The 27,709-nt window shown below is 44.4% G+C and overlaps 1 protein-coding gene across 1 annotated transcript; it reads left to right on the top strand.

The window, feature by feature from the left end:
- SBSPON (somatomedin B and thrombospondin type 1 domain containing) lies at positions 1-27,709 on the top strand. The gene is made up of 5 exons (XM_025395396.1): positions 1-413; positions 12,125-12,319; positions 21,397-21,487; positions 23,284-23,460; positions 26,129-27,709. Exons 1-5 carry the CDS (start codon positions 200-202, stop codon positions 26,244-26,246), a joined length of 795 nt encoding a protein of 264 aa, XP_025251181.1. The 5' UTR covers positions 1-199; the 3' UTR covers positions 26,247-27,709.

Below are 27,709 nucleotides of genomic sequence, written 5' to 3'. Positions count from 1 at the left end.
TCCGCCACCCGCCCGGGCCTCGACGGGCTCGCCGCCAGGGCTGGGGAGGGGCGGCGCGGAGGGCGGGGGCCGGGCGCGGGGCAGGGCCCGGCTGTGCCTCTCCGGCCGTTCGGGCAACTCCCGGGCCGCGGCCAGCCGAGGAGCAGAGCGCTTGCCCGGGGGGGTCTGCCGCGTCGCAGGCGCCGCCGGAACCCTGGCCATGAGGACCCTGTGGATGGCGCTGTGCGCGTTGGCGCGGCTGTGGCCCGGAGCCCAGGCCGGCTGCGCCGAGGCCGGGCGCTGCTGTCCCGGCCGGGACCCCGCCTGCTTCGCCCGCGGCTGGAGGCTGGACAGGGTCTACGGGACGTGTTTCTGCGACCAAGCCTGTCGCCTCACCGGGGACTGCTGCTTCGACTACGACAGGGCGTGCCCAGGTGGGTGGCCAGGCCGAGGGTGGGGCGCCGGTCGTTCGCCTGCAACCAGCGGGCACAGGGCAGGGCGCTGTGCCAAGGACCTCAGCCCCTGAGCCAGGTGTCCTCCAGCCCCTTCCCTCCTGGCGTGCCAGCCCCTCCATCCCCCCCATCCCCACCACTGCCATCCAGGTACGCCTGGCTCCATTCATCCTAGAGTCTCCCAGTCCCCTCCTAGACAGCGAAGTGTCCTCCCCACAACCCCCAGACAGAGCAAAGCCTGGATGGAAGGGCTGGATCCCGCTGTTCTCCTGGAGGGGAGCCGGGTGACCAAATCTCCGACTCAGGAACTCCATTTGGATAGGGCCACCTCTGGCCGGCACAGATGGCACTGACAGATAACGGGCATGTCCCTGGGCCAGGCTCCACCACCTTCATTCTGTTAACCCTCGGGGATCTTTGGGGCTGGTGAGGGGTGATGAGGGCAGGATTGTATAATCTTCCCACTTTGTGCCAAGGGCGTGCTCTGGGAAGGTATTAATACTTTCTTCTGAAGAGCAAGGTCTTAAAAAACTGAAGGTGTCCTCATCTCTGGACCCCAAAATGTAGCACAGGCTCTTTTTCCTAGGAGGTGTACAGTATGTTCTTGGAATTCAATTTTCTCTATACAGCATGACAAGGATTGTATCTCGAGGTCCCTATTATGTTGTAATCTTGCTGGTTTTCCTTTAGGGTCAGTCTTTTTCAACTTTAGATTTCCCACAGTATCTCACAGTTCCTTGCCCCTGTAAGGGCTCAATAAAAACTGGTTTAATTGAATTAAAAGATAAAGGAGCAAATGATGAGTACAGCCCTGAGGAACAAGGTGTACCTGAGAGAAGCCAGCCATGGAAGTAGAAGTCGCTCTGCTCCTGTTAATCACATCATCCCCAAAGCCACACAGATGTTAGGGTTCGAGCTGAAGGATCCCGGCCTGTGGGATCCTCAGCATTTTCTGGGGCTATGCCATTCCCTGGGCAACCAGATACCCAGTGGTGGGGGGCACCCCTCCTGCCTCTGCGCTGTTTGAAAAGGGCTTCAGCCCGCCGCCAGGCCCGATGCTGAAAGAACACACTTGAAAGCATTAAGATTTTTTGACCCTGGTTGAAAGCTAATGATTTACCTGTGAATATTGATATTCTTTTTGATAAAGTTTTTTGATAAGCTTCTTTCCCTTTCTGGCTGCAAGGCCAGAGTATTTTACTACTAAAGTAAGATGGAAGAGTCAGCTATTTAGGAAATGCAGCGCCCTTGAGCCAGGTGTCTCCAGCCCCTCCTCACAGCATCCTAAACTGTCGGCCTCATTTCCCTGTATAACTCAAGCAAAGCCTCTCTCATGAGGAGCTTGCCTATGTTTTAAAGGTAATGATGGAATTCCTGTGGCCCAGTTAGTGTCCCCTGATCTGTGGTAAGCGCAGGGAGAGAGAAGTGATGAAGATGCAGTCTCTGCTCTCTAGGACTTTCTACTCTAGCCGGGAAACCTGTGCAAACCCCTATTAGACACACTTAGCACTGAAATAGGTGATCCAGGAGCTGACCTGGAAGGGAGCACTTAAAAGACCCAGGAAATTCAAGGAAGACTCCCCTGAGGAAGTAATGGGTGAGCCTGGACCTGCAGAATGAGGAAGAGGCCTGCCGGAGGAGGGAGAGGCAGGCTGTAGGAGGGAAGCCCAATGTCACAGTCCAGCAGTTACTGTGGATGTCACCTGCTTGTGCCAGGCCTTGTGCTAGGCCTTGAGGCCAAAATGGTGAACAGGACAGATGCTGGAGGCAGCCAGATCTGGAGAGATGCAGGCACATAAGAGGGATGAGGAGGAGACAAGGCGAATGTCTCGAGAAGAACTTGCTTTCTAGTGAGACCTAACAGTGCTCCCAGGAATTGCAAAACCCTCAGTCTTTATTTGGTCAAAAAGAAATTGCTTATTTTCGGTCTAGGCGGTAGAATAGTGTGACAAAGAGCTTATGGTTTTGGAGTCGGGATTTAGTGGCTAAGTACGGAAGCGGTGAGACGGCCTGCTGTCTTTTGAAGCTCTCAGAAATCACTGTAAGTGTGCGCCCCGGAGAAGAGCTGTGAGTTGGGAAAAAGGAGATAGTGTCAGATTGAATTTTAAAAGGAGCATATTCTGAAGCCCGCAATACCCTGTGGCAGAGTCAATAGAGGACCTTGCAGGCCTAGAAGGAAGCAGGTGTGGGACTAAAAAGCTCTGTGTTGAGAAATTCTCTGTGTCTGAAGTTTCTTGCAAAGGGAGGAGGAAAATAAAGACAGTCGGAAGGTGGCCACTTGGTGGGACTGAGTCTGCCCCTCCGAGGGTGAGAGCAGAGGGCCGGGAGCTGAGAGGCCCGGCCTGCTTAGCCCTGGACCCACGCCACAACCATATGGACCATGGCTCCTGGCCTCCTGGGCCCAGAGCTGACCTGGCAGCTGGAAGCTGGTTTGGGGCAACTCCTGGAATGCAGCCTTTCCTCTCACAGAGTCTAAGTCTCAAATATTTGTTTTTTATTTGTGATTTTTTTTTTTTTTTAATCCCAGAAGTAACCTGAATGCCTCAATTTTGCCTCTAAAGTCAGAATCCCGGGTTCGACCTTTACCCTGGTGCCGTTTGGCTTTGTGACTTTGGAAAAGTCACCCTCGTGGGGCCTAAAGCACCTCATTAAAGGGGAATGAATGATACTGCCAGGCAGCAGTGACTCATGCCTATAATCCCAGCACAGTGGGAGGCCAAGGCAGACGGATTGTCTGAGCTCAGGAGTTTGAGACCAGCCTAGCCAACATGGCGAAACGCTTTTTCTTCTAAAAAGACAAAAATTAGCTGGGTGTGGTAGCGCACCTGTAGTCTGAACTACCCAGAAGGCTGAGGTGGGAGGATCACCTGAGCCCAGGAGGTAGAGACTGCAGTGAGTTGCGATCACGCCACTGCTCTCCAGGCTGGGCCACAGAGTAAAACTCTGTCTCAAAAAAAGGTGAGGGCAGGGGAGATGAAACCACTGTGTGGGACTGTGGAGTTGACCGAAGGAGGCTACACTGCACCTGGCTTGTGGTAGACATTTAGGTAGCAAATGTACTGTCGGTTGGCTCTTAGCACTAGTGAACAGCGGAGAATATTTTATTTGATTAAATATTTACATCATAATTTTCTGACAACATATTGCTATAATTTATATTTGTTAATATTAAATCATAAACACATTATATTCAACTCACACCATGTGCCAGATACTTAATACTTTGTCTCACTTAATCCTCCCAACAATTTTTTTTTTTTTTTTTTTTTGAGAAGGAGTCTCATTTACTCTATCACCCAGGCTGGAGTACAGTGGCGTGATCTTGGCTCATTGTAACCCCCGCCTTCCAGGTTCAAGCGATTCTCTTGCCTCAGCTTCTTGAGTAGCTGGAATTACAGGCGCCCGCCACCATGCCTGGCTAATTTTTTTGTAATTTTAGTAGAAACAAGGTTTCACCATGTTTGCCAGGCTGGTTTCAATCTCCTGACCTCAAGTGATCCACCTGCCTTGGCGTCCCAAAGTGCTGGGATTACAGGTGTGAGCTACCACGCCCAGGCATCCCAGCAATTCTTAAGAACAGCAGGTCAGGTCCACAAACCCATATGACAATCCCAATCTAAAAAGTGCTAACATTTTAAAGTTTTTTCATAACTCATTTGGTGGCAAAAATCTCACCTGACTTGCACTGATAGAAGGATATTGATAATCTTTGTTTATATTTTGCGTCAAAAATATTAATATATTTTTCAAGGAACTGCTCCAGACCCTGCTAAGGAGAGGCGAACACTCCAAATAAGGTACATAGACTGTATTCCCTTTCTAAGATCCGGGAAGTCCTGAATTCTGAGACTCAACTGCCTCAAGCATTTGGGAAAAGAACCTGGTGACCTATACTAGTATTTTTATAGACAGAACAGTTAAGGCTTTCCAAGGGTTTCCATTACTCAAGTTAACACCAATGAGCAGAGCTGAGATCTGAAGTGCCTGATTTCAGACTGCCAATTGCCACATATATTTGTGCCAATTTATGGCTATTATTTATTCCTGGATAAATCAGGTTTCAGCATCTCAGAACCCTCAGTTACTCTATGCCCACAGAACCATTCTGCCTCTTAGAATCTCTTCTTCTCTCTCTCTCTTTTTTTCTTTTTGAGACGGGATCTGATTCTGTCACCTAGGCTGGAGTGCAGTGGTGTGATCTCAGCTCATTGCAACCTCCACACCTCTGCTTCACAGGCTCAAGTCCATCTTCCCACCTCAGCTCCCTGAGTAGCTGGGACTACAGACGTGTGTGCTGCCAAGCCTGGCTATTTTTTGTGGAGATGAAGTTTCACCATGTTGCCGAAGCTGATCTCCAATTCCTAGGCTCAAGCAATCTGCCTGCCTTGGCCTCCCAACATACTGGGATTACAGGTGTGAGCCATGGCGCCTGGCCCTCTTTTCCTGCTTACCCATTATATTACCTATTGTTGCTACCTAAAGCCTTTTTTGACTGATATTACATTCAACGTGAATGGAAAATGTAACTGAGTCAGTGTAACTAAGCATGCTTTACTTCTATTCCTTCTGATTTTTTCATCTTGATAAATGCGGTATTATTATTGTTATTATGTGGCTAAGAGATTAAATACTGGCATTTCTTTTTCTGTAAGAAGACTTTTTTTCTCATGTAAAAACTAAAATGTTGTTGAATCTATACAGTTACTAAACTGTCAAATACATCTGTTCGGGAATGATCTCAGGAAATCTCATTACGACAATGGCATGAGTTTCAACACCAAGGGAGCATCACGGCTCCCCTCCCACCTCCACTAAAAAAGGGATGGAAAATTCTCCACTGGCTGTGCCTTACCAGGGATGGGGAAAAGTAGAGTAGGGGAACAGATCCAAGTTACCCTGCCCTGGAAGAACTTCTTGGAAGACTTGCTAATGAAGTGGGTAACACCCCCAATCTCTAATTCTCCAACTGGGTTCCTAGAGTTTGCATTTTCTAAGATCGTAGAACAGTAGTTGCATTAGATCATTGATTGGCAGCTTAAGGAGAGGGTAATAATTAACCCAAGTGAAGCAGGACAAACATTGAATAGCCTATATGGGCTGGTGTCTTCTCCTAGATTTATGGAGAGTCTAGGAAACAAACTAGCCAAAGTCTGATGACATCATATCTGGAGGGACAGAGGCACCATGCTTGAAAATATAGGCTCCAAACTCACCCAAAGGAAAGATGCCAGAGTCTATGATGATTTACAGAGTTGAGGCTTTATAGGAGCCAGAACAGTCTGAGAGACGTCGCCTTTGGCTTTAAAGAAAAAAAAAATGAGCGGGGCCTGCCTGGAGCCAGTATTCAAATGGACTTGACTTAGTAGAATTTGGCTGCGGCCCTGGGTGAGCAGTGAAGGAGGGTCAAGTTGTTAACACTTCACATTTACTCCATACCAGGCACTCTCCCAAGCACTTCACAGTTATTAACTTACTTGATCCCACAACCCGCTGAAGTTATTCCTCATTTTGGTCTCATTTTACATACGAGGTAAACAAGGCACGGACAGGTTCGGTAACTTGTCCGAAGTCACAGTGCTAATAAGTGGTGTAGTGAGATTTGAAGCCAGGTCCTCCGGATCCAGAGCCCACATGTCAAAACATGATGTTTTTCTGCCTCAGAGAAATGAGGTCTTACAGAAGCAGTGTGCTTTGCGGGGTAGGCCCCACATAAACACCAGCAGAGTGAGCAAGCCTTCTCCCTCCATCTACTCGGGGCCCCTCGAGGGCAGAGTGTGTCTTGCTCGTCTTCATAAACCCCAATGGCTATCATGATGCCACTTCATAATGTTTGTCAAAAGAGTGTGAGCAGTCGTCCCACCCATCCCCACCGGGGGATGTTGTCCATGGCTTCAGATGACACTGCCATCCAGGGTGTTGCCACATTTCCTTTATAAAAGATTTTCCTTCCTTTGTATATATTTTGTATACAAACATATACAAAATATATGTTTGTTGCAGAAAATTTGGAAAATACAGAAAAGCACAAAACAAGAAAACAACTCACCTGGAAACCTGTTACCCAGAAAAAAAAAAGTACTATTTTCTTTTTTATTCATATATTTTTTCCCCTGGGTTACATAGTGTATAAAATTCTATTTATCAAATGACGCAGCCCATATCATCTTGCTAGTACTTCAGGAACTAGTCCAGTAAATGTCTCAAAAGAAAAAAAAAAAAAAACACCCTTTGGGGGCCAGATAGCATGGTTTCCGCAAGAGGGGGAAAAAAGTCTTGATCATTTTTTTGAGCTTTCTGATGGAGTAATAGGCACTTGGGGAACGTAGTCTCATTTGGCTTTCAGAGAAGCTTTGACAAGGTTCTACAGAAAGAGGAATACACATGGAGAAAGAGAAAGGAAGATGATGGCCAGGCACGGTGGCTCATGCCTGTAATCCCAGCACTTTGGGAGGCCGAGGTGGGTGGCTCACCTGAAGTCAGGAGTTCGAGTCCAGCCTGGCCAACATGGCAAAACCCCGTCTCTACTAAAAATACAAAAAATTAGCCAGGCATGGAGGTGCGCTCCTATAATCCCAACTACTTGGGAGGCTGAAGCATGAAAATCACTTGAACTCAGGAGGCGGAGGTTGTAGTAAGTTGAGATCGCGCCACTGCACTCTAGCCTGGGTGACAGAGCAAGAGTCTGTCTCCAAAAAAAAGAAAAAAAAAAAAAGAAAAGGGAGATGACATATATTTAAATTTTTGTCACTATGAGGTGTGCATGTGTGGGTGTTGGGGGATAATAGGACCAGATTTTTTTTCTTCCACAGAATGTGAAGAAACAATAGCTGTGCATAAACGGGTACTGCTGTGGGTATGGTGTAAGAACATTTCCTTAGGAATGATTAGGACTATTTGAACTTCACAGTGTGAGGGAGAAAGCACTTGTTTGTGGGTGGTCTTAAACTTTTAGATGGCAAAGAGCCAATAGGCAGGGCTAGATTACAAAGGAGAGTGCTTGAGTCTCTGTGATTAACCAAGGAGACACCGTTACATGAAAACAAGAACAACGCCTCACATCGAAGAAGAAATAGTCCAAACTCTCTTTATAAAATGAATGGCTCTGGCTGTCGGCTCATTTTGTTGCTCTCTGTGTGCATGTATTTGGCATCGCCTAGAAAAGCATTTGAAAAAATATGTATATTTTTAAATGACCCTTTGGTACCTAAAGGCTGAGAATAGGGTGTCTTGCTCTGGCTGGCACAACTTCCTGAGCTGTGACAGACCTAGAGAAAGTCCAGTGGTAACTCCGAGATGAGAATTGCCTAGAAAGATGGGTCCAAAAGCGGAAGACATGACCTTGAAGAGTCTGGCTGGGAGGAAAGGAGACCTCCCCAAACCATGAGTGGCACAGACCACGTCAGACCATGAGTGGTACAGAAAAGGTAAGCGTGGATTATTATGTTTTTAAACATATTCTGAAATTCTTGAGTGAGGGAAATTTGGATCAGATGAAAGGAAATGCCATGTTATGGTACAGATAATAAAAGTAAAGAAGCTTGTTACTTTCAAAATGTGGTCCTGGCAGGAGATATACATAGATCAGAATGGATCTAAAGGACTCGCAGCTGCCAGGAGAAGCTTGGACCTACCTGATCTTTAGGCACAGAAAACAGTGCTCCTTCCAATGGACACCCTTGGGGCCATTGCTGCCAGGAGAGCCCAAACTCTGGGCCAGACTAAGAATTCCCATGGGTTTGGCTGTGGGGGCTTCTGATTTGTTTGTGTCCTTCCACCCTACTTCCTTCCTTTGCTGGAGCCTCCATCAGTGCTTTGGTTTCTAACAAATGATATGAACAGATCAGAGTCTGTTTCAATGTAGAACATTATCTAGGGAGGAGGGGAAACATGCCCAATGCCATTTCATTCATTCATTCATTCATTCATTCATTCATTCATTCGTTCGTTCAATGAATATGATTAAGCACCTACCACGTGCCAAGTGCCAGGAATGAAATAAAAAACTATCATGATCCTCAGGGCATCAACAATAAACACAACAAATGAATATGTAATTATGAATTATGGCAATGCTACAAGGCAAGGAACACCAAGCTCTGAGAGGAAATAAGTGTGTGTGTGTGTGTTTGTGTGTGTGTGTGTCTGTGTTGTGGGGCTGGGCAAAGACTAGAAAAAGCTGGCCAGAAAAAGACTCCCTGAAGAGGAAATAGTTAGTCTGGGAATTAAAGGGTGAGTGGGACCCAGCTATGCCCAGTGTGGGGAGAATATTCCCAGCAGAGTAAAAATGTGTACAAGGGTCCCAGGGTGGGAAAGAGCTTGGTGTGTTCAAGGGGTAAAGAGACCCATGTGGCTGAACTTGGAGCAGAGATGGGCGGTGAAGTGCAGGTGGAAGTGGAAGGTCAGGCAGAGGCCAGGTTACGCAGGAATGGAAGCTTGTAGGTCACAGCAGGGAGTTCGGATGTCAGATGAAATCCAAATGAAATGAGGGAGTTTAAGTCATTTATTCTTTTAAAAAATTAGTGATCCATCTTTTAAAGTAATTGTACTTGGACGTGACTGGCTATCTCCATTAGGACTGTGAAAATGTGCTGCTCTTGTGTGTGATTCATTACTGAGATATATCACTTATTCTCCTTTGGCTGTGGTAGGAATCTCTGATAGCTGGAAAGCTCTTGAGAAAGGGGGACCAGTTGGTAAATGGGCAAGGACTTGATAATTCCTTGCACTCTGAATCTATATCCATTATCTCACTCTCCAATGAGCTGAGAGCCAGAGGTGCCTGCCAGGCTTTCAGCACAGCTTTTAAGTGTCTATTTTCTGTCTGTGCTCTCTTCTGTCTGTGCTCTCTTCTGTCTGCTTCTCTGACTCTGTTCTCTACTCCTCTATGATGCTTGAGATCACCTCACAAATAAATTGCTTGCATTTAAATCCATGTCTCACAGGCTGCTTCTGGGGAGACCCAACCCGAATATTAACTTGAGTTTAAACAAAGAAGAAAAGAAAAGAGAAAGCTTACCGAGCTTCTTGGCACCCATTAAATCTAGGCTTTCTTCTCCTAAAAGGGGTGGATGATGTCATCAAATTCTAACTCTGAAGCAACTGAGAAGCTGTGACAAACTTGGAGTCAAAGGCCACCATGCCACTCCTAGGTGCCACAGTCTATCGGCTCCATTAACAGCTGGTGAAACTCAAGTGAAGATTGAGAAGGTCAGATTGTAAAAAGAATATTTTGATATGCTGTGAATAGATGTGAATTAGATAAGCTAGTGGGAAAGGGGACACGAATACTATTGGAATTGTCCAGAAGGAAATCTGTGTCAGGCAGCCATAATAAATGACTTGTAATAAATCTGTCAGAAGTTTCCTTACTTCCCCTATCCTCCATGACCAAAGATCTCTTGTGATCTATGATGGCTTGCAATCCAAATAATCAAAAGTTCACAAGCTAACCAAGAATAGAATCTTTGGTGCAGTATAGGAATAAATACTTCTTAATTTATTTCATCTTCTGACACAAAATATTTTGTGAAACACCTTTTTATTCCTGTAATTCTGAGTGAGTGCTTTTTATTTTGTCTCATAATGAAGCTATTGAGATGTCATTGTTCTGGACCCTACAACTTTCTGATTCTCTTTATGGAGCTTTTAAAATCATAGACTGGAAAAATAGATATAGCGTTTTGCTAAGGACAAACTGTAACCAACAGGAACAACTTGATGCAGTGATTGATTCTGTAATTTTGAGGACTGCAACTGTGAGACCAAACCAAATACAAGAAACAAATACTAGACAAGAGACACATATGATGATGGAATCCTGGGAGGCTAAGTTCAGTCAGAAAACCCTCCCCAGTGTCATCTTTTACCATAAGAACTGAGTCTAACTCAAGGCCATATTACTAAGTTCTGAGTTAAGGCTATGGCAAAATTGTATTTTATAGTGATGTCCAAATGTTAATCTTTGAAACAAGTGCATTCTTTTGTATGCCTTATTAAGTATTGTTCAAGCCTAACACATCACAGCAGGACTAGCTAGACTCAAGGCTGAAGGTGGAAGAAAAGAGGTATTGAAATAATGAAGGATAGAAGGAATCCTTCTCAATCAGCTCGCAGCCTAGGGGATCTCTTTCAATGCCTTTTGCTTCGATGGGCCAATGAAATTATGAAATCATGAAAATAAAAAGGGAAGGGCTAACAAGAGCCAAAAAAAGCAGGAAGTGACCTGTTAGTGGTTTTCTGAAAGATGTAGGTATGCATGGCAGATATTGGGAATGAACTCTAACGTGGCTCATTCTGGCTTCTTTAGGTAGTCGACTTGTGATACCTATAGGTATTTAGTTGATGAATGAAAGCATGTTTTAAACTAGTTTGGAAATTTAAAAAATACTGACATGTTTATGTTGCTTGGGACCCTTTTTATGTCAGGGGTAGCTATGTGCTGCCAAATCACATGTCCTCCGAAAACTATAAATGCAGAAGTTCAAATCAAGCTTTCAAAGAAGTCAGAGTGCTAATTCTTGTGGGAAACACTATGAATTGGGAAGTAGGAGGATGACAGGAAAGTGGATCACACTTCAAGGGAAAAAAAGGTTTGGCATCTAGGTCATGGGCACGTCTTCTGTCTTCTGGTTCTTTCCTTTTCTTATATTTAATTTTAAATCCTGAAATAATTCAATGTAAAAGCTGATTACAGTCTGAGACACATTAGAACTTTGAATGAGAAAGTTAAATGTGACGCCATATTGATTTTATGGTCATGGTGAGGAAATAGCATTTTTAAATTACATCTTCAGATTTGGAAAGTGGACTTCAGAATCAAGGAAGGAGAATGGCTTTAGTTGTTCATCAGGGGAATCCTAATACGTATTGCTGGACTCCAGGGAGCAGCCCAGTGCACGGCTGGCTGCCGAGAAACCAGCTGAGCCCCACGCCGACCAAATTGTGTGGAAAAGCGTAGACCAACAGCACAAAGACTCCAGGGCCAGATTCTTGGCCTGACTCTGCCTCTTCATGCGTGACCGTGAATACTCTTTACCTCTCTGGGCCCTGGTGGCTCATCTCTAAACTCCAACCCTCATAGTTTACAAGTCTACAAGCCATGGAGAAAGAAAATAGAGTAAACAGGAGAAACTTAAAGTATAGGGGTCCCTATGCATGGCCCTAAGCCCTGTTTCTTATGAAGACACATTTGCTGAGAAGAATTGACCTGGGTAGGTGATGGGATTGTTGGTGGGTGAAGTACATTTTCTTTTTCATACCTTCTTTTTTGTTTATGTTGTCTATGATGAGAATGTCTTGTTATAATAAAAATGTTATGGGCAGGGGCAAATAAAGTTAATATCAAGGAAAAACAAAAGCAAATATCTGATCTCGGCCCAGGGAGTATGAGAAATTCCCCTGAAAGCATCCGTCTCTTCTGCTTGGGTGTGTTTCCCTGGGTCAGACCCACATTTAGGATCCACGGATATCCAGCTGCTTCTAAGGGCTACCAGGTTATCAATTCACCATCAGGGTGGGCAGGTAGAGTCAGTGTCAACTGGGACCTGCTGAGACTTTGTGTGCATCTCTTGATACAGGGCCTGGGGCCAGGCGAAGTTTACATGGGGCTAAACTCAGCTGTTTGTGTTGGCGGGAACAGCCTGACAACCTGGCGGGATTTACTCAGGTGAGCGTCCTTTTGTGCTGTTTTTCAGCTCGCCCATGCTTCGTGGGGGAATGGAGCCCCTGGAGTGGTTGTGCAGACCAGTGCAAGCCTACAACCCGTGTGCGGAGGCGCTCTGTGCAGCAGGAGCCTCAGAACGGTGGGGCGCCCTGCCCACCCCTGGAAGAGAGAGCCGGCTGCCTGGAGTACTCCACCCCGCAGGGCCAGAACTGCGGGCACTCCTATGGTACTGATGTTTTCATGGTTGCTGCCTTTGTTATCTGTGATGACTTTTTGACCACTTCATCCCATAAAAGGCCATATGCTGTGCCAGGGAAAGTTCCATCCACCACAGGGAGTGGGATGGGCCAGGCTGCCCAAAGTAGATAGGAAGCTCAGGAAATGCTTAATAAAGGAATTATGGCCAGCTGTGCAAACGCCTGCCTTTCCCTCACTTCCCTTCATGTGTTTTATAATCCGATGGCCCATTCTCATTGTGCATGGGCTCAGTAATGAAATAAACCGCATGCTTGTGGTTTTGAGTGAACTCAATCAAGCTAGTCATGAAGGACTTTAGATAGGAGGATGACATTTCACACAGCATAGTAAGTATCCAGGAAGGATAATGCTATTTCACCTTCCACTGCAATTCCTGTTTCATTATGCACACTCACACATGTGGGAAAATTGCAGAAAAATCACAGAATTCTAAACAATGATAAAATGATTGTTTTATTATTATTGTTATTATTATTTATTATTACTATTTTTGAGATGGAGTCTCGCTCTGTCACCCGGGCTGGAGGGTAGTAGCATGATCTTGACTCACTGCAAGTTCCGCCTCCCGGGTTCATGCCATTCTTCTCCCTCAGCCTCCCAAGTAGCTGGGACTACAGTCACCCGCCACCAGGCCCAGCTAGTTTTTTGTATTTTTTAGTAGAGACAGGGTTTCACCGTGTTAGCTAGGATGGTCTCAATCGCCTGACCTCGTGATCCACCCGCCTCAGCCTCCCAAAGTGCTGGGATTACAGGCGTGAGCCACTGCACCCGGCGTTTTATTATTATTTTTAAATGATTCCTTTTACCTGCCTCTCCTCTCAAGACTGGATTGGGGCTAAAGTAATTTGAAAAGATCACTCTGGTTTTGGAGTGGCCAATGGAGGGGCCAGGAATCGGCTCATTAATGAGCCAGAGACCGTACAAGGCTCACAGAGAAATAAATGAAAAAGTTAATGTGTTGATCTGCATTGAATCCAATAGGGCAAACACTGACTTCTCAGGATAGCACAAACCATATGTTTCTCATAGGAATGTGGAAATTTCATGTCAACACAATCCTTGTAAAGCCATTTTGTTCCTTCTTTTTTTCCACACACGAATATTTATTGAGAGTCTACTTGATGCCAGGTGCTGGGCTGGGCACTGGGGTCACGATGGTGAGAGAAGTTGATGTGGAGCCTGCTGTCAGGTAGATCATAGCCTAGTGAGAGGGGTGCAATCATCAGATAATCCAGGGAGTTAATGGATTTACAGCTGCAGTAATTGGTGCAACCTGTCGAAAACAAGTGAGAGGTGCAGGGAGCGCTCAGCGGGTGTAATCAGGTGATTCCCCTTGGTCTTGAGGGAAAAGGAGGAGGAGGGGCTTCCCTGGAGATGGGGCTGAGGTATGTAGACTGCCCAGGCAGGCAGACTAGTGCGGTTAAACCTGATGGCCAGCTGTAGAGGGTTTGAGGGATTTGGAAGCTGATCAAGGGAAAAGCTGTATCCACGAGAGGCAGTAGCACAGCAAGCTTTACTGGGCAGTGCTTGGACAGGGCTGCATGAGAGGGGCCGCCCTCACAGCATGAGACTTTTCAGAGGCTTATGGTGAGCTGGGGAGAAGGGCACAGCAACTCCTGGGGGAGAGGGAGACTGGAAAGGGGCCTTAAATGTCAAGGTGAGGTCATCCAGCAGCACAGTGGGGAGTCTCTTGGTCAGAGACCTCAGAAGGGCAGCAGCATCTTGGGGTCTGATAACACAAGGCCTATCAGTGGCCAACAGATGCTGGGTATAGTTTCACAGGTGTGCAGGCAGGCAGGCCTAGGTGGCTAAAAATCTGCCTATTTGGCTATTTAAAAACAGTTGCATGTGTAAAAAATTTGAATTTTGTGCCAGCATGTTTGCGAGCTAAAGGGTCTTAGCCTAGCGTGAGGAATAAGCATCTTTGGCTCTTTTATGTAACATGGGGGAGCGCAAGGCCTGCACGCAATTGGCAAAGGAAGGTTGGCGTGTGGGGCGCACAGAGAACACCCTATTTGGGATTCTGGGCTTTATCTTTGGGGTGTTCTTTGCAGGGGAGATCACTCTGGTAGTGGAGTGGCAAGTGGAGGGGCCAGAGTGTTGTCCCCCATTGATGCGGAGGTCATATTAAGGTCACAGGGAGATCACTGAGCGCTTCAGGCATGGCTGCTCACAGACATATGCCCAGTCGCTTTCAGAGACACTACACAAACGGCTCGGGGAGGAAGACGCTGTGGGACATTGTGGATGTTTTCGGTGGTTCTTAAAAGCCAGCGCCAACCTATCAGGAAGAGCAGCCCACCTACTCCTGTGCCGTGCCTGACTGCTAGAGGGTTCCTTCAGCACATCAGGCTCTTCAGTGGGGCACCAGGCTGTCGCGCTCCCCTTCCCAGCCCTGGGTCTCTACCCAGGACAATGCAGGAAGTTGTTAGCGACAATGTCTTAGCATATCTGTACTGAACAGCCTCCTTCCCTACTATCATAAAATAAAAGATGTCAGCTTGGGAAGAGAGGAGAAATCTCTACTTGAGGGAGGGCGGCTGGCATTTGCAGTCCTGACTTTGGTCCCCAGCATTCCCCTCCTGTTGGAGATGTCTTGGTGATGATTACTCCTGTCACAAGCTAGTTGGGGAAGACAGGACCCCTCCAACAACCCTGTCTGGTGATTCCTAACAGGTGGTCCTGGAGCAGCAGCATCAGGATCTGCTTCCTCAGCCTCACCCACCCAGACCCATGAGATCATAATCCCTGCATGTGGGCCCAGCACTCTGCATTCTAGCAAGGCTTCCAGGGGCTTCGGATGCTCACTAGAGTTTGAGAGCCACTGCTGTAGCCCAAGCGTGACAGACACCCCCCTGTCATAGCTGGGTCACCTAAGTAGCACTTTCCTGAAGGCAGACGTTCCCAAAGCGTATCCTCTTTTATTAGAATAGTTGTGCAAGAAAAGGGATTAGTAGGAAAATATGGGGTAAATCAAACAGTTTTTGCTACCAAAGAACTTTTCAGAGCCTTTATTATGTGGATCTGCATTTTTATTCTATAAGAGAGAGAGAGGATTTGCAGTATTTTCCCACTTAATTTGATTATATGACCTCCCTTTCTATGGAGCGTCCCACTAAAATCGTTCATGTGCTGTGGAATGCTCTTTGGAAAATGATGGTTTACTAGAGGAAAACAAGAGGGACATGAGAGGCAATCACGTGAACATCCAATTTGGTGGATTCTCCATGGGCCCCAGGCCCTGTTTCACTCCAGGCACTATGCATTCACTTATGGGTTTCATTAACTTAACACTCACTGAGCACCTCCTATGTGTGCCAGTACTGTGCTAGGTTTTAGAGATCCAAACTTGATTAACAAACATATCACAGCTAAATAGAACTCATGGTGGTGAGCTCTGGGATAGAAGGAAACACAGGTTGGCGTGGGAGCATGGAGAAGCAGCCCACACTCAACCTGGAGGCTTTCATCCTGCTGCATGATCACCTGTGTCCCTGTTACTGCCTCCCACCCCCACCGGACTTCCTGTTCACAGATCAGGCACCTTTGTGGTGTGGCACACGAATCCCTAATGTTTGCATAGCAGAGAGATCTTACAGACATCATTGGTTCAGCCTTCGTAGCAACCCCGTGGAGTGTATTCATTTTCTATGGCTGCTGCTACAAGTTACCCCAAATTTAGTGGCTTAAAACAACACAGATTAGGCGGGGTGTAGTGGCTCATGCCTGTAATCCCAGCATTTTGGGAGGCCGAGGTGAATGTATCCCCTGAGGTCAGGAGTTCGAGAACAGCCTGACCAACATGGTGAAACCCCGTCTCTACTAAAAATAAAAAATTAGGAGGTGTGGTGGCATATGCCTGTAATCTCAGCTACTTGGGAGGCTGAACCCGGGAGGCAGAGGTTGCAGTGAGCCAAGATTGTGCCGTTGCACTCCAGCCTGGGCAAGAAGAGTGAAATTCTGTATCAAAAAAACAAAACAGATTTATTATCTTACGTTTCTGAAGATCAGAGTCTGACATGGGTTTCTTTGGGCAAAAATCAAGGTGTCAGCCGGGCTACAGGCCTTTCTGGAGGCTCTGGGGGAGACTCCTCTTCCTTGCTTTTTCCACCTTCTAGAGGCTGCCTGCATCCTTTCCTCACTGCCACTGCCCTCTATCCTCATAGCCAGCAACAGTGCATTTCTCTGTCCCTTTCTTCTGTTGCCACATCTTTTTTTTTCTTTTTCTTCTTTTCATATAAGATGGAGTCTTGCCCTGTCACCCAGGCTGGAGTGCAGTGGTGCAATCATGGCTCACTGCAACCTCTGCCTCCCAGGTTCAAGCAATTCACCTGCCACAGCCTCCCAAGTAGCTGGGATTACAGGTGCCCGCCAACACACCTGGCTAATTTTTGTATTTTTAGTACAAATGGGGTTTCGCCATGCTGGCCAGGTTCTGACCAACTCTTTCTAAGGCTCCTGTGATTACATTGGGTCCACCTGGAAAACCCAGGCTATGCTTCCTATTTTAAGGTCAGCTGAGCAGCAACCTTAATTCCACCTGTAACCTTAATTCCTTGTTCCCATGTAATATAACATATTCACAGGTTCTGGGGATCAGGACACGGACATCCTTGGGGTCACAGTTCTGCCTCCACAGAGAGGTAGGACAGAGTCATTATCCTTGGTTTACACCTGAGGACGTTGGAGTTCCAAGAGGTGACAGCACATGTGAAGGATTACTGGAACTTAAACCTGGATCTCCTGGCTATAAGTCCTGTGGGATTTTCCCACCTCAATAGTGTTTTGCTATTAACTGTCATCATTACAGCTAAAATTGTAATTATAGATTCTTGTAACTAAGTAGAAATATAAAGGCCCGTGAAGCCAGTGAAGGAAACATGATCCCCGAAGCTCTCTTATTAATGATCAAGTAGCTATTTCCTTTTTCCTGTTTCATTTAATGCATACCATGATTATACTTTTATCATAAAAACAAATTTAAAAAGCCACATTACTGAATGTGTTGCACATCAATGACAATTGTTTATATATATGTGTTTTCCTCCTAAAAGGAGACCAATGGTGCAATATGATAAACCATATGCCTCTAGGTAGATATTATTTGTCAATTTTTCATTTTACTCTCTTCTGCACCATATCTACAGACCAGTGATTCCAGGCCTGCTTTTGTGACACCCCATTGTGTCAGAGGGCGTTACGAAATTCTCAAAGCAAATTTAATTTACTTTCATGTTCAAAGTAAGTATATGCAATGCCCTGCTTTTAGAAGTGGAAGTTGTTGTAAAACCAAACAATGGTAGGCTGATAGAACGCCAGAAACATTGGCAAATCGCCTATGAACAAAGAATATATTGCACTTGAATACTGTTGCCAGGAAGGGGAACTTAGATTTATTGGGGGCCTTTGTCCTGGGGATGCTGGGTTACGTGTTTCTGCACATTAGCAGAAGTGGGGCGGGAGGCAAAAACAATTTCTAAGTTATTTCATTACTTAAGTAATGCAAATTGAATCGGGGGGGGGTGTATTAAAAAGTGGTGCTGGTTCTGGGACCTCCAGGCAGTCTGGCTCATGTGAGGAGAGGGACCTTGGCAATAGAATGTACCACTACCAAGCCCAAGGCCTGGGGGCAGGACATGGAGGGGAGCAGCCCTGGCTTGCTCTTAGGATGCACCCTAATCCCAAGAGCATGAAACCAAGCTTGATAGAAAGTCCTAAAAAACAGATGGGCCAAGCTTGGTGGCACATGTCTGTAATCCTAGCACTTTGCGAGGCCAAGGCAGAAGGATTGCTTGGGCCCCAGAAGACCAGCCTGGGCAACAGAGTGAGACCCTGTCTCTAACACAAACAGAAAATGGAAAACAAAAATGAAAACCCCCAAGTCCTCAGAAGATAGCTTCTGTGCTGGGTTCTTGCTTAGTCACGTACTATTTATCTTCCCTTCATTTAACCTCGGTGAGCCTCAGTTTTCTGATGAATGAAATTGGTATAACACCACTTTGCAAAGTTTTGGTGAAGGTTAGTAACATATGATGTGAAATTACTTTGTAAATGAGAAGGCCATACACATACCAGGGGCCATGGTACCCAGGGGGTGACCCTGCGTCCACTGCGTGCCCTCCCTGGCTCCCCTACCTCATGGCCTGAGGGCACTCCAGATACAAGGGGCTAAAAGTTTCTCTTTTCTGTTCTTAAATCTGACTTCACATAAAACACAGTGATTAGTGACAGAAAGGGAAAATAAAGCCGAATTTAAATAATTCATGGGAAACGTGCTGCAGGCAGTACTGGAACTTTGTCATCTGTGTTATTATAGAGGCAGTGGAGTGCCGCCCTGAGGAGTTTGATTTCGGAGACATTGCCTGGCTGGGCTATATTTAGGTATGAGCCTTAAACAGATTTCTTAACCTCTCTGTGCCACAGTTTTCTCATCTGTGAAATGGGGAAATAATAGGATCTATCTCAAGAGGCTTGTGAGAATTAAATTAAAAATGAAAAGTGACTTAGAGTTGTCCCTGGAAACTCAGAAGTGTGTAATTGTTAGCTTTTATTTTTATTATTATAGAACCTTTTCCAAGAATTTTGTATCAGAAACTAGAGTCATATATTTATGTTTTCCTTCCATTTCATAACCTTTTTTATGAGCTATACATTAAGAACCTTGCCTTTGAACTTTTGTAATGATATATGCATACAAACTCGATTACATAAATATCTGAGCTAAAGAATCCCCAAAAAATTACAGGTGGACTTGTATAATGCTGCATGGATTTAGCAGTAAATTTATTCTTCACTTAGTGAGGAAATACATACATGTGTCTGAAGAACAGAAATGAAAATATATGGGAGAACTAAAATCCTTTAGATGTTTGTGTTTCTGATAATTCTGTCTGAGAGAAACAGAGGGATCCTGATATACGTGCACTCACTTGTTCTTTCTAATTCTGTCTGTAGATCTTAGAAATGCAAACGCTACGGTCACATTTGGAAAACAATTAAACATGTCAGTGTAGCAAAAAAAAAGAGCTACACAGGAGCAAGTGGCTACCTGGTATTAGGCAGCTGCTCTTGTCTTTTTTTTTTTTTTTTTTTTTTGAGACAGTCTCACTCTGTTGCCCAGGCTGCAGTGCAGTGGTGTGATCTTGGCTCACTGCAGTCCCCGCCTCCTGGGTTCAAGCGATTTTCCCAGCCTCCTGACAGAAGGGTCTACGGCTGAATGCCACAACATCCGGCTCACTTTTATATAATTTTTAGTAGAGACCGGGTTTCACCATGTTGGCCAGACTGGTCTTGATCTCCTGGCCTCAAGTGATCTGCCTGCCTTGGCTTCCCAAAGTGCTGGGATTACAGGCATGAGTCACTGTGCCTGGCCTCTTGTCTTAAATTCCCTAGTAATACAAAAATAACTCCTCATTAAGAAACGCTCAAGAAGAGTTAAGGTTTGTCATCTTGGGATAGTAAAGAGATAGGTAAAATCAACATGTAGGCTTGAAGCATCTGTTTTGCAACCAGTATCCTCACATTGTTGAACTCATGTTGATGATGACTTTGGCATTTCACAAGTTGATATCAGCTGTGTCTACCCTTCCTGGAATTGCCCAGTTTCTGAAACAGAGGTAGGGAGGACTGTTGAGCCATCTTGGCTGCAAGGCTCGGTATAGGAACAGGAGACTACAGGGAAGTAGGGCCTGTGTGTCTTGGGTGCAAACCCATGACCTCATTCATTCACTCACTGGTTCATTTATTCCTTGCACAAATATTTATTGAGTGTGTAAATGTGTGAAGCTATAGTGATGGACAAGGCAAAACTCTTCCTTCCTCAAGATGACAACAGAGTCAATCCAGGAGACTGGAACCTATAGGTGTTATTATAGCAACAAATGCCTCCCTAGACTTAGTGATGAGGTAGAGAGGAGACACACAAACACAATAGAATTAAAGTGAGCAGAGGCAGGAGGAAGGATTCTTGGCACCATTTTTTTTCTCTGACCCAGAGCATCAGAGTTGGGGTAGAGTTGTGGAGAGGAAGAGGGAAAAGAAGGGGACCACTGAAGACTTCCTTTCCCTGAGCTTGTGTGGGGACAACGCTGTGCAGGCTGGCACTGGGCAGCCACATTGGTACTATGTGGTGGGCAGAGCTTCCATGAACTTTTCCCGCTGTGGTTACCTGAGGCTTGGGGAAGACTCACCTTCTTTCCTCCTCTGCTTTTTCTGCCTTTTTTTTTTTTTTTTTTTTTTTTTTTGAGATGGAGTTTCACTCTTTTGCTCAGGCTGGAGCGCAGGAGCGCAATCTCAGCTCACTGCAACCTCCACCTCCTGGGTTCAAGTGATTCTCCTGCCTCAGCCTCCCGAGTAGCTGGGGTTAACAGGCACTCACCACCACTCCCAACTAATTTTTTTATTTTTAGTAGAGACAGGGATTTGCCCTGTTGGCCAGGCTGATCTTGAACCCCTGACCTCAGGTGATCCACCCACCATGGCCTCCCATAGTGCTGGGATTACAGGCATGAATCAACACGCCGGCTGCTTTTTTCCTTTCTCATTTTTTTCTCCCTTTGGTTGTCTGTTTTCTCTCCTTCCATCCCCTTTTACTCTCTTTTGTCTTCTCTTTCTCATTTCTTCTTTGTTTCCTTTCTATTCTTTTATTATCTTATTTTTCCCTTTCTTTCTTTCTCTTCCTTTCATTTTTAAAAACCCCCTCTTCTCTTCATAATCTCTATTATCTCACTTTTTCCCTTGTTCCCCTTCTCACCCCCATTTTCCTTTCCTTCTAGTTTTTCCTCCTGGCCCCTCTCCTTCCTCACACAGTTGTATTACTGCAGACAAATGTGCTTGTCAAAGGCCTGCAGGCCCCCTCCCTACCCATCTGTGTGCACATACATCTTTATCGAATTTGTAAGTTGGCCTTATTTCACACCTTGATGGTGTGCCGTAGCCCTGTGAGTTTAGGAATGGAGACCGTTAGACAGGTACAAAACCAAGATTGGGAAACGATGCTCTGAGTATTTTGGCTCCCTGAATTCAACAGAAATCTCCCTTTTCCAGTTCCTGCCTTTATAACTACCTCTGCATTCAACAAGGAGAGAACACGACAAGCTACGTCTCCACACTGGTCTACGCACACAGAGGATGCTGGGTAATTTCGTGTTGTTGTTGTTTTTTTTTTTTTTAAATCATGTTTTTCCAGTTATATAGTCAAGTCAATGCAAGAGGGTCAACTTGGTTTATGTTTTCTTCTGTTACTTGCTCTTTGACTTTGGCTAAAATATGGACTCTTCATCAGGGTTGGGAAAATACTTGTCCCCTCCTGGTTTTTGTGGGGCTATAAAGAAGTATCTACCTCTCAGGTCCAATCTCCAACAAGAAACAAACTGTATACAAATGAGATTATTTTACGAGCTTATTTTATCAATCATACTAAGGATGCTTCTCTTGCAGTCTTTATGGGACCTTAGACTTCAGCACCACCTCTGTTTGGTGAATTTGAAAGTGACACACACTTCAAGTCAGAGGTTTCTTACGGAAACCTATTGGCACAGGCTGGAAGTCAGCTTCACGCTCAACTGAAATCCATTCTTCTGCCATCAGATAAGGAATACCAGACAGCTGCATGCTTAGGTCCCCACACTGCCCTCACTAGCATAAGACCTTGAACAACTTTTTCCACCTCAGTTTTTTCTTCCTAAAAAATGACTGTTAATAACCTACCACATGAGGTTGGTATGAGCATTTAATGAGAAAATAGCATTGAAGAGATGCCTGAGGCTGGGCCTGGTGGCTCATACCTGTAATCCCAGTACTTTGGGAGGCTGGGGCAGGAGGATTGCTTGAGCCCAGGAGTTTGAGACCAGCCAGGGCAACATAGTGAAAACCGCATCTCTATGAAAAATAAATAATAAAAAAAAGAGATGTCTGGGGTTAGCTGTCTGAAATTGATTGAAGCCACATTGTAGGATTTCTTATCTCAATAACTAAAGATACTGTTACCTTTAGTTACTAATTAGCTGTACCTATCATTATTAAAGGTCTTTAAAGCAGATTCTCCAAACACTTCCCATTCAACCTATTGTAACTCATAAGTGTATGGGTAAGAAATTAGCCCATGGAACTGACAATGCAACAAGTTTCTGCTACAATACTCAGAGTTTTTACTGTGTCTTATTTCCCTGAAGAATTGGAAAACTGTGTTGAAGTACAGATTTCTAAAATATTCCACATGTCTGGATGCTCCCCTGGGCGTTCAGTGTCTAGTCACATATAATGTTAGAGATTTCCACAGCTCAGTTTAAGGTGACACTAACTTCTTTCAGAAAAGTACGTCTCAGCCTCCCACTTCTGCTTTCACCTGTGATGTCCAATATAACCGTGATGATTGACTTCAAGTCAAAACTCATCATCATTACTCCAGACCATGCACGTGAGGTGGGTGGAGAGGGTGAGGAATATCCCGGGTACTTTCGTGGAGCAGAACAGCAGAGGTGCTGGCCTAGGTGTTAAGGACTAGCCCTCCTGGGCTCACGTTTTAGGGTTCTCAGGCTCAAGCAAGTGCTTGTTCAATTTATAGAATTCCTTAAGATCAGCAGAATTATCAAGGGCTGGGTTTCTACAAAAACCTGGCCTTCTGTGCACAATTTAGTGATCTGATTAGACAGGGTACAGGATATCCAAACTTCTGCACATTTATGTTGCCCAGAGAGCTCAGTGATGGACTGAAAAAGGGCAGAAAGGTTCTTTGTGATTATCAGTAGTGTTTCACCGTGGTTCAGGGAATGAGAAACCTTAAAGGTGATTGACACGTAACTTGTGAAGATGCACTCACTACCTGCTCCAGTCGGCCAGATGCCCTCGGAGGTGACAGGCTTCCTAAGACTTTCTACAGCGTTAGGCCACCGCTCATTACAGCAAGTGTCATTGTTACTTCTTTTGCTGTAGATACTGTATGGAGTTTAAGACAGAGTCCTTGACTCCTCACTGTGCTCTGGAAAACCGGCCCTTGACTAGATGGATGCAGTATCTCCGAGAGGGATACACGGTGTGTGTGGATTGTCAGCCTCCAGCTATGAACTCTGTGAGCCTTCGTTGTTCCGGAGATGGCCTGGACTCCGATGGGTAAGGAGGGAAATTAACTGAAGTACTTTTCTTGTCACTCATTCTGAGAAACCTGTCCTCTCCATGTCTGGACAGCTGACCAGTATGTAACATATCAAGGGATGACTGGGAAGTCAAAACCGTAGGTGAGGAGGACCATCTTTCTGGCACTGCTAGGGGCCAGGGCTCCAGTTCCCACCATGGAACCCACAGGCCCTATACACCAGCAATGAATATGGATCCATTTGGATATTGGGGGCTGGGAGTGGTGGCTCATGCCTGTAATCCCAGCACTTTGGGAGGCCGAGGCGGGTGGATTACTTGAGCTCAGGAGTTGAGACCAGCCTGGGCAACATGGTAAAACCCATGTTTACAAAAAATTAAAAATTAGCCCGGCATGGTGGTGCATGCCTGTAGTCTCAGCTACTGGGGAGGCTAGCTGGGAGGGTCACATGAGCCCCGGGAGGCGGAGGTTGCAGTGATCTGAGATCGCACCACTGCACTCTGGCATGGGTGATAGAGCCAGACTCCGTCTCCAAAAAAAAAAAAAGGATATTGGAGTTTAGAGCACATTCCCAAATGATCACCAAAAACCTGATCACTCCAACTCCAAAGTGGTGTTCTGAAGATCACTAGAATCAGAATCTCATGAGATGGAGATGTAAAATGTGCAGATTCCTGAACCTCATTTCCTACTAACTGAATCACTCTTTGGAGGTGGATTTTTTAATAATGTCTTAGGTCAGGATCCAGAAAACGTTTTCTGTAAAGGGCCAGAGAGTAGCTATTTTTGGCTTTGTGTGGTCTCTGTGACAACTCCTCAACTCTGACTTTGTAGCAGGAAAACAGTCACAGACACTATGCGAACCTTGGATTTGTGCTAACAAAACTTTATTTATGGACCCTAAAATTTGAATTTCATATAATTTTCATGTGTCACAAAATATCATTATTGTTTCAACACTTTAAAGCATAAAAATTATTAACTCACAGTCCAGACACAAAGAAGGGGTAGGCTGGCTTTGGCCTCTACAGGGTCCTAATTTGGGGACCCCTGCCCAGGTAATTCATACCCGCGGTGAAGTTTCAGAACTGTTGCTTGGTGGGGCTTCTTCATAAAACCCTGACTGAGACAGTGGTGGGGTCATTTCTGCAGTATAACAATCTTATAAAAATCTGTAGGTTTCTCTGAAAGAATTGACTCCAAAAACGTTTTACCGTCATGCACCTGTATCCCAGTTCTGCACTTATTTAGTGTTTAAATTTGATAACACTATTCAAAACTAAAAGAAGAGTCAACTTCATGCTGGGCAACTATTGGGCAAAGACTAATTTAGGTCACACACAGATTATGGTTTTCAGTATGTCAGGTGAAACTGGTAGAAATACAGATTAAAACGTAAAATATGGGCCTTTCCAGTCAATTATTATTCCTGTAGAATGTTTTCATATTTAATAACTTGTATTTATGTTTATTAGTCACTAGAGCCTCATGGCCCCCACTGAGCACACCATATGAACAATAAAGTGGGCAAGGAATTTATATCAAATAGAAAATATTTACATAATTTTTTCTGAATACCTCATCCATGTTTTGATTTTAAATGAATTTATAATTTATTTTGTACCCATAAAGTATTTACACCCTGGCTGAGGTAGCAGTGACTTTAAAAATAATAATTTTAATCATCTGGCTTTGCTCTTTTCAGCTCTCTCATTGTTTTTTCATTATGAAATCAAAGAGTTGGAAAGCATTAAAAGAGATCATTTAGTTCAGACCCCCCAGTGTAAATACACATGGAATAGTCAGCCATTTTCCTTTATGCAGCACTTGTACTCAAATAGACCAGGAAAAGCAAATACAGTAACCCCAAGTTACTTGTCAACATGAGGGTGTCCTAAAGTAGCAATTAATTAAAACTTGCTTTGAGAGAAACTAAACAAGGGAAACTGTGTTTGTGATCATTAAAAAAAAAAATGGGGGAACTGGGTGCAGTGGGTCATGTTTCTAATCCCAGCGTGAGCCAGGAGGCCAAGGCAGGAGGATCCCTTGCACCCCGGAGTTTGAGACCAGCTTGGCAACACAGTTAAACTCCATCTCTACAAATAATTTTTCTTTATAATTAGCCAGATGTGGTGGCATGCACCTGTGGACCCAGCCACTTTGGAGGCTGGGGTGGGATGACTGCTTGAGGCCAAGAGTTTGAGGCTGCAGTGAGCCATGATTGCACCACTGCACTGCAGCCTAAGCGGCAGAGGCATACCCTGTCTCAAAAAAAAAAAAAAAAAAAAGGAAGGAGGTAACACAGGGTTTTTAAGTGCATTCCAAATAATTTTTTTTTTTTTTTTTGAGACAGGGTTTCACTCTGTCACCCAGGCTGAAGTGCAGCAGTGAGATCATGGCCTCCAACTCCTGGGCTCAAGCAATCCTCCTACCCCAGCCTCCCAAGACCATAGGCATGTGCCACCATGTCTGGCTAATTAAAACAAATAGAGATATAAATTATATCTATATATATTATATATATAATTATAAATATATATATATAAGTTTTTTTGTAGAGACAGGGTCTCACTGTATTGCTCAGACTGTGATCAGTATTTTTTAACTTCGAGTTTTAATTCTGTAAATTAGACTTTTCTTTGGTATACTTTTAGTGTAACTAACATTTTCGAAATATCATTTCAGAAATCAGACTCTCCATTGGCAAGCAATTGGTAATCCTCGATGTCAAGGAACTTGGAAAAAAGTTCGGCGAGTAGACCAGTGTTCTTGTCCAGCTGTTCACAGTTTCATTTTTATATAGATGGTGATATAAATATTTCCAAATGCATTTGTAAATGTGCTAAATATTCTCAAGTCATGTTCAATGTTTCCTAAACCTTCAATTTTGGCCAGAGTCCCCAAACACATCATTGCCACACTCTGAAGTAGAGAAAGAAAAATTAGGGGCCAGTTCTCAAGGAACACAGGTCCTTTATTTTTATTTTACCTAAGTTGAAGACCCATTCAAAAAGCTCCTGTGGTTTTATGTTCTTGACCTTTCATCTGGAGTCCTCTCATTCAGCAGGTGGCGTGTGAGACATAGAATACATGTCTGTTTGCTAAAGTAAAATTACTGTAACTCACTCCAATTATTGGTGACGGAAGTGCCATTTAAGGGGATCTGTTTTTTTTTAATCTTGAAGTCTTTCTTTCTATTTTATAATCTTTTAAAAGCTTCTCCCTTTAAAAAATGTATACACGAATACACACTCTACACATATATTTCCATATATTTAATATTCCATAAATTTTGAAATATTTTCAAGAAAATTATCACAAATAATTTTTCCACAGGGCAAATTATTTAAATTTTTAGTAAGCATTCTGTAATGAAAAACCAACAGCTATACTAAAAACATTTTTTGAAGAAGAATAAATTTTTTTTCGCATAAGTGAAAGGATCAAACGCTCATTCTAGGTCAATGGGAGTTCTTTTAAATGTTATAATTTTCTTGAAGAGAAATGTTGGTACCAGTGAATGAAACAATTGCTTTCATTCCGAAAATCTACCACCATTTGCATCTAAGATTATTTCCAAGGCTTAAAGCCTGAAGCTGAATAAAATAATCTTTCAAGAGTCCAACTTCAAGTTTAGTTGATGTAAGCTCACTATTTTTTTCCTACTGCATGCATTTTCTAATGTTTGGGGTGGATGGCGTGTCGGTTATGGAAGGCATAGACGTCATTACAGATGCTATGATCTCACACATACACAAGGAAATGTTAGTCTCCTTATTTTATGATTGGAAAATCAATGACCTAGAGGCAAAATGGCATGTTTAAGGACCTGGGATGACAAGTCATTCTGCAGTCAGCCAAAGAGCCAAATTTGGACTCCTCATCCAGGACTCCATGAAAAGCCTGACTTTGCCAAACACTGCACTGGAAAAGCTAAGCCCCTTTCATTTTTGAAGTAAATTTTGAATTCAAGATATTTAGTTTAAAGAATTGAGTCTTGACATGTAAACTACATGAAATTCCTTTGGTTTCAATTGAATAATATTCACTAACAAATGATTTACTAAAATACATACTTCTTGGTCCTTATCATGTAATGACAGATTGACAACAGCAATAGGGATGGAAATTTCCCCAATAATTAATAACACCGAGAGTGGCAATATTTCTGACTATATTTTCATTTAATTATCAAAGTTGTTTTTGTGGAAAATTAAATTTTTCAGAAATTAGTAATAAAATATGTGAGTCCATCAAGGCTAGCAA

This window comes from Theropithecus gelada, chromosome 8, assembly GCF_003255815.1.
Source record: "Theropithecus gelada isolate Dixy chromosome 8, Tgel_1.0, whole genome shotgun sequence".
Classification (NCBI taxonomy): Eukaryota; Metazoa; Chordata; class Mammalia; order Primates; family Cercopithecidae; genus Theropithecus; species Theropithecus gelada.
This window is presented reverse-complemented; position numbering and strand designations above follow the sequence as displayed.

Excerpts from the sequence above, each read along its gene's own strand:
- SBSPON (XM_025395396.1), top strand. The coding sequence starts at position 200 with ATGAGGACCCTGTGGATGGCGCTGTGCGCGTTGGCGCGGCTGTGGCCC. Across the intron at positions 414-12,124 it reads CTACGACAGGGCGTGCCCAG|CTCGCCCATGCTTCGTGGGG; the intron begins GTGGGTGGCCAG and ends GCTGTTTTTCAG. Across the intron at positions 21,488-23,283 it reads ACGCACACAGAGGATGCTGG|ATACTGTATGGAGTTTAAGA; the intron begins GTAATTTCGTGT and ends CTTTTGCTGTAG.